The sequence below is a fragment of the Giraffa tippelskirchi genome, chromosome 1 (assembly GCF_054371585.1).
Source record: "Giraffa tippelskirchi isolate mGirTip1 chromosome 1, T2T-mGirTip1v1.2.pri, whole genome shotgun sequence".
Taxonomy (NCBI): Eukaryota; Metazoa; Chordata; class Mammalia; order Artiodactyla; family Giraffidae; genus Giraffa; species Giraffa tippelskirchi.
This window is the reverse complement of record NC_137275.1, coordinates 73367030-73383445: the sequence shown is the minus strand read 5'-3', so window position 1 is coordinate 73383445 and position 16416 is coordinate 73367030. Positions and strand designations below refer to the sequence as shown.

At 35.3% G+C, this 16416-nt stretch overlaps 1 protein-coding gene across 33 annotated transcripts in view; it reads right to left on the bottom strand.

The window, feature by feature from the left end:
* LCORL (ligand dependent nuclear receptor corepressor like) overlaps positions 1-16416 on the bottom strand; it is a 172932-nt gene that overhangs the window by 54413 nt on the left and 102103 nt on the right. For all 33 annotated transcript variants that reach the window (XR_014082971.1, XR_014082972.1, XR_014082965.1 and 30 more), the window contains one exon: positions 1532-1783. Coding sequence is in view for 29 of the 33 variants with exons in the window: in XM_081593251.1 (XP_081449377.1) it covers positions 1532-1783 (252 nt within the window). In the remaining 4 variants the exon portion in view is untranslated. The remainder of the gene's footprint in view (positions 1-1531; positions 1784-16416) is intronic.

The window sequence follows — 16416 nt, the reverse complement described above, 5'->3', positions numbered from 1 at the left end:
CCCCTTTAAAAAGAAAAGTCTGATCCTTAGAAATATTCTTTCTTATATGGATCTAAAATCTATCTCCACCTATTTTCTAGGTACTGATCCTAATTCTACTCATTGGGCCATTCAGAGAAAGGTCAGTCCTACTTTAGTGGAATAATGATATAAATTTTAAAGACTTCCAGGGCTTCTCTTCTGCGGTAGTATGGAACAAGAAATAGAGTACGGAGGGACTAATGTTTTGAGTATCTTTTATGAGGTGGTTATTTTATATTTAACTTTCATATTGCCCCAATGAGTTTGTTATATTATTGCCAAGTAACAAATGAGGAACCTGACAGAAAGTTAACACTTCGTGTAATTTAAGTAGCACAGCAGGGATTTCAACCACAAGTCTGTCACAGACACCAAAGCCCATGTTTAAGTCTGTTTAGAACACTGAACTGCTTCCCACGAAGGAGAAAGATTTAAGAGAAGGTGAAACATGGAAATGTAACACAAATAAGCAGCAATACTAAAATTCCCATACTTTCTAACTTTCAAAATTCAATGTATTGATATATTTTGCCCTTAAGCCTTCTATTAAAATCATCTTCAACATTTCTCTGTCTTGTAACAAACCTGTCTTATTATCTCAAATTTCTCATATCTTTCTACATAAATAAACTCACACAACCTAAAACTAAGGAAGCAAAAAGAAAAAAAGTATTTCCATATTTCAGCCTCTCTCAATTTTAATCTGTTTTACACACTGAAAAGATGATCTTCTTTAAACACTGAGTAGTGTACTCTTCTCTAGAGCCTCAAACACCATATTGCCTTCTGCAATCAAACTTAATGCTAACATTTTTCTGGTTCTGAGGCCTGACAACACTATCCCTAATTTGCATTAACAAAAGCTACTTGTTCTCTCTTCTCTAGGCAAACACTTATTTGGCATCCTCCACAAGCACTTTAAGGCTCTTCCTTCTTTTCCTCTGAGAATCACAATTCTTCCTTCAAATTATGATCAGATAAGATCAGCACAGCTTTGTCATTCATGCTTATGAAAAATGTGTCTCTCTACATAATTATTTACATTATGTTTATCAAGGTATTAACTTTTCTCTTTCCCTAGTGACATCATAAACAATTGACTATTATCCATCAATTTTTTATTTTTGACCTAAGTGTGAAAAACTGAACAGCAAAAGTGTTTAATGAATATTCTCAGCTGTACATTATAAAAATACATTTTTATCATATACATCTTTTTATTTGTATACTTGCCTTTTAGGTTGCTTGTTAGGATTCTCTCACCATACACTTTATTGTGAAAAGAGGGTAGAGAAACTTTCATTTCTCCTTTTATAAACAAAGTCAAATGTAATACAAAAGTTCTAATTTAGCACTTCTCTCTAGTCCATGTTACAGACTAATTTCAAGTAATATTACTTTAAAATTTCTCTGTGAATATATGGTTTTATATGTATACATACATATATATATACACTTAAGAATATTAAAACATAAAATCATACATCACATACACACACACAAATCTTACCTTGCTGAGTATTTTGTTCTTGCATTCGATTCACAGTGAGGTCTAAGGGGCCTTCCTGCTCTTCCTGAAGGGAGTTTTCTGCTTGATTCATTTGGATACTTTTACATATCAGACTTGGTCCAACTGAACCATTTCTATTCTCTTGAATTTTACCACTTTTTGAAATATACTCAATTGCAAACTGACGTATCATCTTTTTCATTAATTCCTGAGCAACTAGGGGAATGTTAGGATCACAGTTCTGAGGAAGATCTAGGGAAAAAATAAATACAGTAAGAATTAAAAAGAGAATACAAAATACCGATGTTTAAATTTATCTTAACTACAAATTAATGATTTCAGAAGTCTCAGAGTCAGTCCATAATTGCAAATGGCTTCTGGAACTTAGCAACAAAAACCTTGTAAATTTAATTAGTATTATGAGAATATATCAACCCCAAACTTGGCTCATTTAATTACTTCTTGAAAATAAACATTTTTGGTCCCAAATTAAAATATAAAGAACTAGACATAAAAGGAGACAGCTTATTTTCAGAGTTTTAATTCAAATGAATTCTAAAAGATATTAAAACTTACTATGTGAACATAAATTGTATATATAAGTAACCAAGCAATTTTTAATGTAGTAGAGTAGGTACACACATTAACTATTAAAGAAAATATCTAAACTCTGTTAACTGTTTATTACCATTAATTCTGTCAAATATGCACTTCGTTTAGAGCCTGAATGTCATCAAGGATTTTTTTCTTTATCAACTTTTCATATCAAGAAATTTCAATAATAAAGAAAAAATTAACACTATAATGACAGACAGCCTCAACCAAGATTCAAGAATTGTCAGTATACTTCCATATTCACCTTCTTTTTACTTTCTGGTTTGTAGAACTACTGAAAAGTAAATCACAAAATTACGGCATTTCACTCCTAAATATTTCAGCACTCATCTACTAAGATTCCCCTATAGAAACAGCAATACCATTACTGAGAGTCTTAATCAGTCCTTGATCCCAAAACATGTTGGTCAGCTATAACCAAAATAAAGGTAAGCAGTCATATACAATTCTGCTTGAAACCTGTACAAGAGGTAAAAACAACTGAATGATTTTATAGTAAGAAGTGTGGAATAAATAAACTTATAAACACAGTATATAATAAGTAAAAAAGAGTTCTGATATTGGGTGGTAGTGGTTTTTCCAGACACACTACTGGTTTCACTCCAATCCTTTTATTTACCCTGCTCCTTCAGAGGCAGAATGACTACTGAAATGGGAAAGATGACTAAGCGTATCTGGTTAGGCTCTGTACTTCCTCTTTGGAAGTGGGCCTACTTCTAGAGATATTAATTCTCTGCTCTTTACCACCTCAACTCTTACCCAGACAAATCAGTGTTGTGTGGGCAGACCTGCCTTGATCCCGAGCTGTCCGAGACTGAAGGCTTATGTTGTCTTAGTTGGAGTGCCTAAGAATCTGAAGGCAAATCCTCTAACAAGCAACTATTTTTATAAAGGTGAGGAAAGGCAACAAACTCCTCCACAATGACCACCATCATATCTGATTAGCAAAATGCGATCTAAACCGACATCAATCTGTTTATGGCTTTGCAGAAGTATCAATATATTTGATCACAGGGTGCTTTTATGGATCTGCTAGAGATGCTGCACAATAAACATCTCCTTAATATTAGCTCTTTCAAAACAATTTTGAATTTTGAAAAAAACATCTGAGGAAGGATTATGGACCTATAAAAAAAAGTAATATTTAATCCTCATATTTATTCTTTGTTTAGAACCCATAGGGGAAGATAAGCACTAGTTGTTCTAGTGTACTAAAAAGAAAGACTTGCTTATACACTTGACCCTTGAACAACATGAGTTTGAACTGTAGAAGTGCACATAGATATGAATTTTTTTCCAATAAATATGCACTATAGTACTACACAATCCATAGTTGGCTCAATCTGTAGATGTGGAACCCCAAATACGAAGGGCCCACTATAAAGTTCGAGTTTTGACTATGCAGAGGGTCAGTGCTCCGAACCCCCATGTTGTTCAAGGGTCAATTGTAGATATTATATCCCCATGGCTTATTTATTTTAAAACTGGAGGTCTGTACTTTGTAATTTTCCCCTCTACACTTACTCATCCCCCAACACCTCTCTCCCCTCTGGCAACCACTTGTTTGTTCTCTGTAACTATGAGTCTGTTTTACTTTGTTTTGTTTCTTAGGTTCCACATGTAAGTGAGAATATATAATACAAGGTATATGGCCCGTGATATTGAAATAACTTTGTATGGGGACAGACTGTTACTGAATTTATTGTGGTGATCATTTCATCATGTATGTCAAATCATCCTATAGTATACCTGAAACTGAAATAATATTGTACATCAACTAAATTTTAATGAAAAAAGACTGACAGATTGAAATCTTAGCCATCTTTATAAATTTAGGCTAGTTACACACCCCTCCATATTTTAGTTTCTCTGTTCATAAAATGGAAATAACAGAACTTTGGAAATCATAATAGGGCTTGCTCACAGGATATTTTAAGATTGTGTGATATTGTAGATAAAATACTGAGTTCTTATATTTGGCATTTTAATAACTGACATTAACTACACTGTTATCTTAGTTTGCAGTGAATATAACAAGAGAAACAAAAAGATTCAGGCTGAGCAGTTATTTTTATTTAAATCATAAAATGTCAACTAAGTAGAAATATTAACTGGGTTAATACATAAATTATTAACTAGCTTGGAAAATACAAAGGACATAATTTCTAAGCCCATGTGATATATTCTGAGCCAGAATAGATAGTATTAGCATATGTAACCTAACTAAAGTGATTTATATCAAAGCAAGAGATTTCTACGTTACACAGAAGGATTCCTAATTAATACTATTTCTTGATGATTTCCTTCAGGAATCCTTGGTGTTCGGCAAACCGTTTCTCCATCCTTTTTCAAACCTAATCTTGCTTTGCATTATGTGTTAAAAGGAGATACTGGATTTACTTCTATGTATTTCGGTTAACTGACCTGTAATTTACTGGCTAACGTCACTTTGTAAATTCAAAATGATTAAATTTATAAAAAAAGGACAGAAATATGATCACATTCATATCGTATGACTAGAGCTACACTTCAGAGTTGAGTTTAGAGCTCAGTTATTCATCTACTCAGTTTTTGCTTGTTTATATTGGGAAGACATCTATGTGTAAGACCAAAAGACTTGGCAAACAGCAAAAAAAAAAAAAAAAAGATTTAAAAAGATAAAGAGATAAAGAAAATGCTGCTCAGTTGCTAATTAGTTAGTGAGCCTTCTAGATTCTTGCACAAGTGGTCACAATTACACAAAAATGAATTAACTAAAGATCTTGGTCAGGGATATAGGCTCAAATGGTTTCAAAAGTCAGGTAACTAATAAACACGGGGCTAGAAGAGAAAATATGTTGCCACACGGAAATGGTATGCCCCTAAGAAGATAGAAATAATTTATTTTTGCCCCATCTCTTTATTTTTTAAATTAACAAATTTAAGAATTTAATAAGTTTTTTGTGGTAGCCAGTTTCAAGATGGTCCTTAATGATTCCCACCTTCCACCTCCTGGTTGCATCTCCAGTGTTGCATAGTCCCTTCCACATTGTATGAAGGGTAAAATGTGAGATTAAAATAACATACTGCAAAAGTGTATGTCACTTCCACGATTAGGTTATAAGAGAATATGGCTTCTACCCTGGATACTCAGAACATTGATGTTCACTATCACCCCCTTCTATTCTGCCCTCTTGCTCTCTCATCACTCACTCTGGAGAAAGTTGTACTGTGAGTGGCACTGAGGAGGCTCACAAGGAGAGGAACTGAAGTATCCTGAAAACAGCAGAATGACCGAACGTGGAAAAAGATGCTCAACACCAATCAACTCCCAAATGACTGAAAAGGAAAACAACATACCAAAAAGTATGTGATGTTCAGGATGGGGAACACATGTAAACCCATGGCTGATTCATGTCAATGTATGGCAAAAACCACTACAATATTGTAAAGTAATTAGCCCTCAACTAAAATAAATAAATTTATTTAAAAACAAACAAACAAACAAACAAAAGGTATGTGATGAAGCTAAAACAGTGATTAGAGACCAACTTACAGCAATAAACATAGATATTAAAAAATTCAACTCAACCTAGCCCTCCTAAAGAGAAAATGATTTGAAAATTAAACCCAAAGCAAGCATAGAGGTAGAAATAAAAAAAAAAGTTAGAGCAGAAAAAATAAATAGGAGAAGGAAAGGCAAGACAGGTAAGATAAAGAAAAGATCAATAAAACCAAAAATTGATTCTTTGAAAAGATAAAAAAGTTGTCCAAGAATAAAAATAAAGATTTAAGGTTGCAAAATTAGAAATGAAGGAAGAGATATCACCATTAACATTAAAGAAACACAAAAAATAATAAAGAATTACTATAGAAAAAAAAGCTACACATCAACAAATTAGATATCCTAGATGAAAAGGCCAAATTCCTAGAAAAACAAGAACTATCAAACTCACTCAAGAAGTAATAAAAAACTTGAACAGACATACAAGTAAAGAGACTGAATTAGTAGCCAAAACTCTTGTCACAAAGAAAAGCCCATGAACAGATAGATTTACTGGTGAATTCTATTAGACATTTAAAGAATTAAAACTAATCCTTCACAAACTCCAAAAAAAGAGATGAGGAAAGAATACTTCCCAACCCATCCTATGAGGGCAGTGTTAGCCTGATACCAAAACCAGACAAAGAAACCACACAAAAAGAAAAGTGCCAAATCTAATGAAAACTATCTATTATGAATAGACAAAAAATCCAGTTGACCCTGAAGCAACATGGTTTTGAGCCATGTTGTTGTTGGGGCTTTTCTCGTGGTTCAGCTGGTAAAGAATCCATATATGTGGATTTTTTTAAACAGCAAATACTACAGTACTACACAATTTGTGGTTGGTTGAATTTTAGTGGGTGCGGAACTGCAAATTCAGAGGGCTGACAGTAAGTCATACATGAATTTTTGGCTGTACAAAAGGTCAGACTCTATCTACCACATGTTTGAGGGTCAACTCTATCAAACAGAACCTAGCAACACACAATAAAAAGTACATCAACACCAAGTGGGATTTATCCCCAAGATGCAAGGTTAGTTTAACATATAAAAACCAGTCAAGCAATGTAATGTAACATATTAAGAAAGGACAAAAGCCACATAATAATCTCCACAGATGTAGAAAAGCACTTTATACCCTTTTCATGATAAAAACACTGAACAAACTAGGAATAGAAGGAAATTACCTCAATCTAAAAAAGAGGATCTATGAAAAATCTACAGATAACATCATACTTAATGGTGAAAGTGATTGAAAGTTTCCCCAAAAATATCAGAACAAGAAAAGGACATATGCTCTCACCATTTCTATTCAACATGTACTGGAGGTTCTAGCCAGAACAATTAGGCAAGAAAAAGAGGTAAAGGCCATTTGGATTGAAAAATTAGAAGTAAAACTCTCTTTATAGATAATGTAATGTTGTATATGGGAATTTCTAAGGAATCCACACACACAAAATTTTAGAACTAGTTAAGCTCAGCAAGGTTACAGGATGCCATGTCAATATACAAAAATCAATTTTACTTCTATACAATGGCAGTAAGCAATTCCCAAATGAAATAATTAGGAAAATAATTTCATTTATAACATATTACAAAGAATAAAAATAAGTCTGACAAAGCATAAAGAGAACCTAAATAAACAGAAATACATCCTGTGTTCATGAACTGGAGGATTTAATATTGTTAACATGATAAGACTCCCCAAATTGATCAACAAATTTAACACAATCTCTATCAGAGCCTTAGCTGGCATTTTTGTAGAAACTGACAAGTTGATTCTAAAACTCATATCGAAATGCAAGGAATCCAGAATAGCCAAAACAATCTTGAAAAAGAACTAAATTGGAAGATTAGCAATTCCTGATATCAAAACTTATTAAAAAATGTAATAATCAAACCTAGGTGTTAATGGCATAAGGATAGACATATAGATCAACAGAGCAGAACTGAGCTCCAAGATTGACCCTTAATTTATTTAAAAAAAAAAATCTTTTTTCCCCCTCCCTTCATTCCTTCCTCCCAGGCTTGCCTTCTTCCAAGCTATTTTCCTACAAGAACCGAAGGAGATCTACAACAATAATTCACTGAACAAAATCCTTGAGAACTTATTATATGCCAGGAACTAAGCTATTTTCCAGGTATTCAAAATGAACAAAATAGACACAATCTCAGCGCTCATGAGAAGAACACATATCTTAATCTATTTTTGTTAAGAGTACCAAGAAAATTCAACGAAGAAAATAATTGTCTTTTCAATAAATTTTGCTTAGGACAACTGGAAATTTATATGCAAAATAATGAAGCTGGACCTCTACCTCATACCATACCATATAGAATAATTAACCCAAAAATGGATGAATGACCTAAATACAGGACCTAAAACTATAAATACCTGAAAGAAAACATAAGTATAAATTTACTTATAAACATAAGTATAAAGTATAAAGACCTTAAATTATATCAGTAATTCCTTAGATCTGATACTAAAACACAAGCAATGAAAGGAAAAACAGGTATGAACAACTTGATTAAAATTTAAAACTTTTGTACTTCAAAGGAAATTAACAATAAGTGAATACAGTCCACAGAACAGGAGTAAATATCTACAAATCACATGTCTGTTAAGGGTCTACTCTCCAAGTATATAAAGAACTTTTATAACCCAACAATAAAGAAACAAATGCCCAATTAAAGAGAAAATGATTTGAGCAGGCATTTCTTCAAATAAGATATTACTAATGACCAGTAAGCACATGACAAGATGCATTTCCCTAAAGCACATTAGTCTTTCAGTTCACTTCAGTCACTCAGTCGTGTCCGACTCTTTACGACCCCATGAATTGTAGCATGCCAGGCCTCCCTGTCCATCACCAACTCCCGGAGTCCAACCAAACCCATGTCCATTTAGTCGGTGATGCCATCCAACCATCTCATCCTCGTCGTCCCCTTCTCCTGCCGCCCCCAATCCTTCCCAGCATTAGGATCTTTTCCAGTGAGTCAACTCTTCGCATGAGGTAGCCACAGTATTGGAGTTTCAGCTTCAACATCAGTCCTTCCAATGAACACCCAGGACTGATCTCCTTTAGGATGGACTGGTTGGATCTTCCTGCAGTCCAAGGGACTCTCAAGAGTCTTCTCCAACACCACAGTTCAAAAGCATCAATTCTTCGGGGCTCAGCTTTCTTCACCGTCCAACTCTCACATCCATACATGACCACTGGAAAAACCACAGGCTTGACTAGACGGACCTTTGTTGGCAAAGTAATGTCTCTGCTTTTAAATATGCTATCTAGTTTGGTCATAACTTTCCTTCCAAGGAGTAAGCGTCTTTTAATTTCATGGCTGCAATCACCATCAGCAGTGATTTTGGAGCCCCAAAAAATAAAGTCGGACACTGTTTCCACTGTTTCCCCATCTATTTCCCATGGAGTGATGGGACCAGATGCCATGATCTTAAGTTTTCTGAATATTGAGCTTTAAGCCAATCTTTTCACTCTCCTCTTTCACTTTCATCAAGAGGCTCTTTAGTTCTTCTTCACTTTCTGCCATAAGGGTGGTGTCATCTGCATATCTGAGGTTATTGATATTTCTCCTGGCAATCTTGATTCCAGCTTGTGTTTCTTCCAGCCCAGCGTTTCTCATGATGTACTCTGCATATAAGTTAAATAAGCAGGGTGACAATATATAGCCCTGACGTACTCCTTTTCCTATTTGGAACCAGTCTGTTGTTCCATGTCCAGTTCTAACTGTTGCTTCCTGACCTGCATACAGGTTTCTCAAGAGACAGGTCAGATGGTCTGGTATTCCCATCTCTTTCAGAATGTTCCACAGTTTATTGTGATCCACACAGTCAAAGGCTTTGGCATAGTCAATAAAGCAGAAATAGATGTTTTTCTGGAACTCTGTTGCTTTTTTCGATGATCCAGCAGATGTCGGCAATTTGATCTCTGGTTCCTCTGCCTTTTCTAAAACCAACTTGAACATCTGGAAGTTCACGGTTCACGTTTTGCTGAAGCCTGGCTTGGAGAATTTTGAGCATTACTTTACTTGCATATGAGATGAGTGCAATTGTGTGGTAGTTTGAGCATTCTTTGGCATTGCCTTTCTTTGGGATTGGAATGAAAACTGACCTTTTCCAGTTCTGTGCTGTGGCCACTGCTGAGTTTTCCAGATTTGCTGGCATATTGAGTGCAGCACTTTCACAGCATCATCTTTCAGGATTTGAAATAGCTCAACTGGAATTCCATCACCTCCACTAGCTTTGTTCGTAGTGATGCTTCCTAAGGCCCACCTGACTTCACATTCCAGGATGTCTGGCTCTAGGTGAGTGATCACACCATCGTGATTATCTGGGTCGTGAAGATCTTTTTTATACAGTTCTTCTGTGTATTCTTGCCACCTCTTCTTAATATCTTCTGCTTCTGTTAGGTCTATACCATTTCTGTCCTTTACCGAGCCCATCCTTGCATGAAATGTTCCCTTGGTATCTCTAATTTTCTTGAAGAGATCTCTAGTCTTTCCCATTCTGTTGTTTTCCTCTATTTCTTTGCATTGATCACTGAGGAAGGCTTTCTTCTCTCTCCTTGCTATTCTTTGGAACTCTGCATTCAGATGGGAATATCTTTCCTTAGGGAAATGCAAATCAAAACTAGAATGAGACATTACTTCACACCTAGAAGGAGAATTATAATAAATGCAGATAACAAGAGCAACTGAGGATGTGAAGAAATTTGATTCGTCATACACCGTGGGTGGGAATGCAAAATGGTGCAGTGTTTTTGAAAATAAACTTTGATAACACATTGGTGGTGGTGGTTTAGTCATTAAGTCATGCTGCGATCTCGTGGACTGGAGCCCGCCAGGTCCTCTATCCATGGGATTTTCCTGGCAAGAATACTGGAGTGGGTTGCCATTTCCTTCTCCAGGGGATCTTCCTGACCCAGGGATCAAACCCAGGTCTCCTGCATTGCAGGCAGATTCTTACCAACTGAGCTACGAGGGAAGCCCTACATTAAAAAATGTAAACAGGATTACCATGTGACCCAGAAAATTCCAGCCCCAGGTATATAACCAAGAAAACTGAAAACATATTCAGTCAAAAATGTGTATGAATGTTCACAGCAGCATTATTCGTAACAACCAAAAAGTAGAAACAACGCAAATGAACATCAACTGGTAAATATACAAATAAAAGGCAGTATATTTATACAATAGAGTATTATTCAGTCATAAAAGGAAACAAAGAACTGACACGTTACCAGAAGAATGAACCTCAAAAGGATGCTAAGTGAAGGTTGTGCATAGTACAACTGCATTTATATGAAATGTTTAAAACAGGCAAATCTAGAGAGATAGAAATCTTATTAGATTAGTAATTGCCAGAGCCTGGAGAAGAGTAGGAGAATGATGAGGAATGAGTGCTAATAATGGGTTTTTTAAGGATGAAGAATATATTCTACAATCACATAGTGGTAACGGTCACAAAACTTTGTGAATGAGTATATTAAAAACCACTGAATTTTATACTTTAAAAAATAAATTTTATAGAATGAAAATTATATCTGAATTAAAAAAAAAAAGAAAACTAGGAAAAAAGGATAAATTAGAGTGGAAGTTCGAGCCTAAAGGGCAGATTCAAGAGCCATAAAGAATTATTCCTTAAGATCTAATCAAATAACTTCCAACATTTGCCCAGCTGGATTTCAGAATTGCTATGGAACAGTGATCCCTGTGTGTACCCGATTTCCCCAATTCAAACAGGAGTGTTTACAGTGGTTATCCTATGCCTGTCCTAACACTGTATGTTAGGTGTGTATGGGCAAGTAATTCGTCTTTTAACTTTTAAAGGTCTACAGATCAAGAGAAACTATACCAAAGGAACTATACCCAAGGAACTTCATTTGTATCTAAACTGAGTTAGAAAACAAGAGCATGATTTTTGAGATGATACTATAGTAAGACTTTTGGAAGTCTTGGTCAGGGGTGAGTATATTTTATATATGGGAAACACGTGAAACACCAGAACCAACTGATTCCAGCTTCCTTGTATTCACTCCTTTGTTAAGTATTCTTCTACACTGATAGGTAGCATACAATGCTATTATTTACCAAGAGAGACAGCTGCTCTTAGGATTAATCTAAGAATATCTGTGTAGGTTGTCTCAATTATGAGACTGTCAACGTGGAAAATGTTGGTCACTAATTCAACAAAAATTTTAAAGGCCAGGATGATGGTTTTTGTTATCTTCTCTTTCTCCATCTCCATTTCCCTTCTCTCTATGTTTCATATGTATTAACAACAATTAACACTGATATAGCACTTTATATAATACCAAGAGCTCTAACATACATTGATATCACTTAATGACAAATATCATATTAGATCAGAAAATGATATAATGAAAGGTAAGAAGGAAAGGGAAGAATTACGGCACTACTGACGGTGTACGATTCTTGCCCCTGCCTTTTATTCTTCCCCAGTTATTTTATTTTTAAAAATTTCAACCTATAGAAAAGTTGAATGAAGAATACGATGTACTTCCACAAAATTTTACCTCTATAGATTCAACTACTGACATTTTGTTTCATTTGATTTACATATACACTCACACACACAAGTTATTTATGGGTGAAGAATTTCAAATCTGTAGATACCATGAAGCTTTAACTCTAATTGAGTAATAAACAACAACATTATGATACATAACTATAATGCCATCATCCCCTTCAAAAAAATTAACAAAAACAACATTGTCCCCAACTCTCCCCCTTATCTCCTTTATAGCTATATCTTCCCCAACCTCAGGTTGCAATCTAGGGTTCCATATTGTATTTGACTGCCATGTCTCCCTTGTCTTTTTTCCTGTTTTTTTTTTTTTTAAAGAAAAAAAAAAAAAACCTTAAGACACCATTTATCTTGTAGTATTGCCCTAAAGTTTGGATTAGCTCCAGTAAGATTTCATTTCAGGTTAATCATTTTTGACAGGAACAGTACACAGATGGTATGCCTCCTTAATGTATCATACCAGTTCATCCCAGCATTAGTAATGTTGATCACTAGCTTTAAGGTGGTTATCCACCAAATATTTCCATTGTAGAGTTATTTTTTCTCCTTTGTAATTAGTAATCTATGGAGTAATACTTTAATGTACTGATAATTATCCTCTTCCCCAACAATCTTGTATTTGCTTAACGGTTTTTGTATCAATGGTAATCTCTGCCAGAACCAACCAGTATACTAGTGGTTACAAACCAGTAATTTTTTTGTTTTAATTAGTTTGTTTTCTATTTTTTAACTTTACAATATTGTATTTGTTTTGCCATACATTGACATGAATCCACCATGGGTGTACATGTTTTCCCCTTCCAGAACCCCCTTTCCACCTCCCTTCCCATCCCATCCCTCCGGGTCATCCCAGTGCACCAGCCCCGAGCACCCTGTATCACGCACTGAACCTAGACTGGCGATTTGTTTCACATATGATAATTTACATGCTTCCATGCCATTCTCCCATATCATCCCACCCTCGCCCTCTCCCATAGAGTCCATAATACTGTTCTATTTATCTGTATCTCTTTTGATGTCTCGCATATAGGGTTATCCTTACCAATTGACTAAATACCATATATATGTGTTATATACTGTATTGGTGTTTTTCTTTCTGGCTTACTTCACTCTGTATAATAGGCTCCAGTTTCATCCACCTCATTAGAACTGATTCGAATGTATTCTTTTTAATGGCTGAGTAATATTCCATTGTGTATATGTACCACAGCTTCCTTATCCATTCGTCTGCTGATGGGCATCTAGGCTGCTTCCATGTCCTGGCTGTTATAAACACTGCTGCGATGAACATTGGGGTACACGGGTCACTTCCAAGTCTGGTTTCCTCAGTGTGTATGCCCAGCAGTGGGATTGCTGGGTCATATGGCAGTTCTATTCCCAGTTTTTTGAGGAATCTCCACACTGTTCTGCATAGTGGCTGTACTAGTTTGCATTCCCATTAACAGTGTAAGAGGGTTCCCTTTTCTCCACACCCTCTCCAGCATTTATTGCTTGTAGTCTTTTGGATAGCAGCCATTCTGACGGGTGTGAAATGGTACCTCATTGTGGTTTTGATTTGCATTTCTCTGATAATGAGTGATGTTGAGCATCTTTTCATGTGTTTGTTAGCCATCTGTATGTCTTCTTTGGAGAAGTGTCTGTTTAGTTCTTTGGCCCACTTTTTGATTGGGTCACTTATTTTTCTGGAATTGAGCTGCAGGAGTTGCTTGTATATTTTTGAGATTAATTGTTTGTCCGTTGCTTCATTTGCTATTATTTTCTCCCATTCTGAAGGCTGTCTTTTCACCTTGCTTATAGTTTCCTTTGTTGTGCAAAAGCTTTTTAAGTTTAATTAGGTCCCATTTGTTTATTTTTGCTTTTATTTCCAACATTCTGGGAGGTGGGTCATAGAGGATCCTGCTGTGGTTTATGTCGGAGAGTGTTTTGTCTGTTTTCCTCTAGGAGTTTTATAGTTTCCGGTCTTATGTTTAGATCTTTAATCCATTTTGAGTTTATTTTTGTGTATGGTGTTAGAAAGTGTTCTAGTTTCATTCTTTTACAAGTGGTTGACCAGTTTTCCCAGCACCACTTGTTAAAGAGACTGTCTTTTCTCCATTGTATAGTCTTGCCTCCTTTGTCAAAGATAAGGTGTCCACAGGTGTGTGGTTTATCTCTGGGCTTTCTATTTTGTTCCATTGATCTATATTTCTGTCCTTGTGCCAGTACCATACTGTCTTGATGACTGTGGCTTTGTAGTAGAGCCTGAAGTCAGGCAGGTTGATTCCTCCAGTTCCATTCTTCTTTCTCAAGATTGCTTTGGCTATTTGAAGTTTTTTGTATTTCCATACAAACTGTGAAATTATTTGTTCTAGTTCTCCGAAGAATACCGTTGGAAGCTTGATAGGGATTGCATTGAATCTATAGATAGCTTTGGGTAGTATACTCATTTTCACTGTATTGATTCTTCCAATCCATGAACACAGTATATTTCTCCATCTATTTGTGTCCTCTTTGATTTCTTTCACCAGTGTTTTATAGTTTTCTATATATAGGTCTTTTGTTTCTTTAGGTAGATATATTCCTAAGTATTTTATTCTTTTCGTTGTGATGGTGAATGGAATTGTTTCCTTAATTTCCCTTTCTGTTTTCTTGTTGTTGGTGTATAGGAATGCAAGGGATTTCTGTGCGTTAATTTTATATCCTGCAACTTTACTATATTCGTTGATTAGCTCTAGTAATTTTCTGGTGGAATCTTTAGGGTTTTCTATGTAGAGGATCATGTCATCTGCAAACAGTGAGAGTTTTACTTCTTCTTTTCCAATCTGGATTCCTTTTATGTCTTTTTCTGCTCTGATTGCTGTGGCCAAAACTTCCAAAACTATGTTGAATAGTAGTGGTGAGAGTGGGCACCCTTGTCTTGTTCCTGATTTTAGGGGAAATGCTTTCAGTTTTTCACCATTTAGGATAATGTTTGCTGTGGGTTTGTCATATATAGCTTTTATTATGTTGAGCTATGTTCCTTCTATTCCTGCTTTTTGGAGGGTTTTTATCATAAATGGATGTTGAATTTTGTCAGAGGCTTTCTCTGCATCTATTGAGATAATCATATGGTTTTTATTTTTCAATTTGTTAATGTGGTGTATTACATTGATTGATTTGCGGATATTGAAGAATCCTTGCATCCCTGGGATAAAGCCCACTTGGTCATGATGTATGATCTTTTTAATATGTTGTTGGATTCTGTTTGCTAGGATTTTGTTAAGGATTTTTGCATCTATGTTCATCAGTGATATTGGCCTGTAGTTTTCTTTTTTTGTAGCATCTTTGTCAGGTTTTGGTATTAGAGTGATGGTGGCCTCATAGAATGAGTTTGGAAGTTTACCTTCCTCTGCAATTTTCTGGAAGAGTTTGAGTAGGATAGGTGTTAGCTCTTCTCTAAATTTTTGGTAGAATTCAGCTGTGAAGCCATCTGGTCCTGGGCTTTTGTTTGCTGGAAGATTTCTGATTACAGTTTCAATTTCCGTGCTTGTGATGGGTCTGTTGAGATTTTCTATTTCTTCCTGGTTTAGTTTTGGGACGTTGTACTTTTCTAAGAATTTATCCATTTCTTCCTAGTTGTCCATTTTATTTGCATATAGTTGCTGATAATAGTCTCTTATGATCCTTTGTATTTCTGTGTTGTCTGTTGTGATCTCTCTGTTTTCATTTCTAATTTTGTTGATTTGATTCTTCTCCCTTTGTTTTGATGAGTCTGGCTAATGGCTTGTCAATTTTATTTATCTTCTCAAAGAACCAGCTTTTGGCTTTGTTGATTTTTGCTATGGTCTCTTTTGCTTCTTTTGCATTAATCTCTGCCCTAATTTTTAAGATTTCTTTCCTTCTACTAACCCTGGGGTTCTTCATTTCTTCCTTTTCTAGTTGCTTTAGGTGTAGAGTTAGGTTATTTATTTGACTTTTTTCTTGTTTCTTGAGGTGAGCCTGTATTGCTATGAATCTTCCCCTTAGCACTGCTTTTACAGTGTCCCATAGGTTCTGGGTTGTTGTCAAACCAGTAATTTTTTTAAGTCAACTATTCATTCTCTATTTTTCCGTAGCATTCTTTAAAAAAAAAAAAAAAAGAAATGCCTTCTCTTCTGTGACCCCCACAACTTTTTTGGTTTTGTTTCTTTTTATCATTATCAAAAAGAAACATAGATTGTT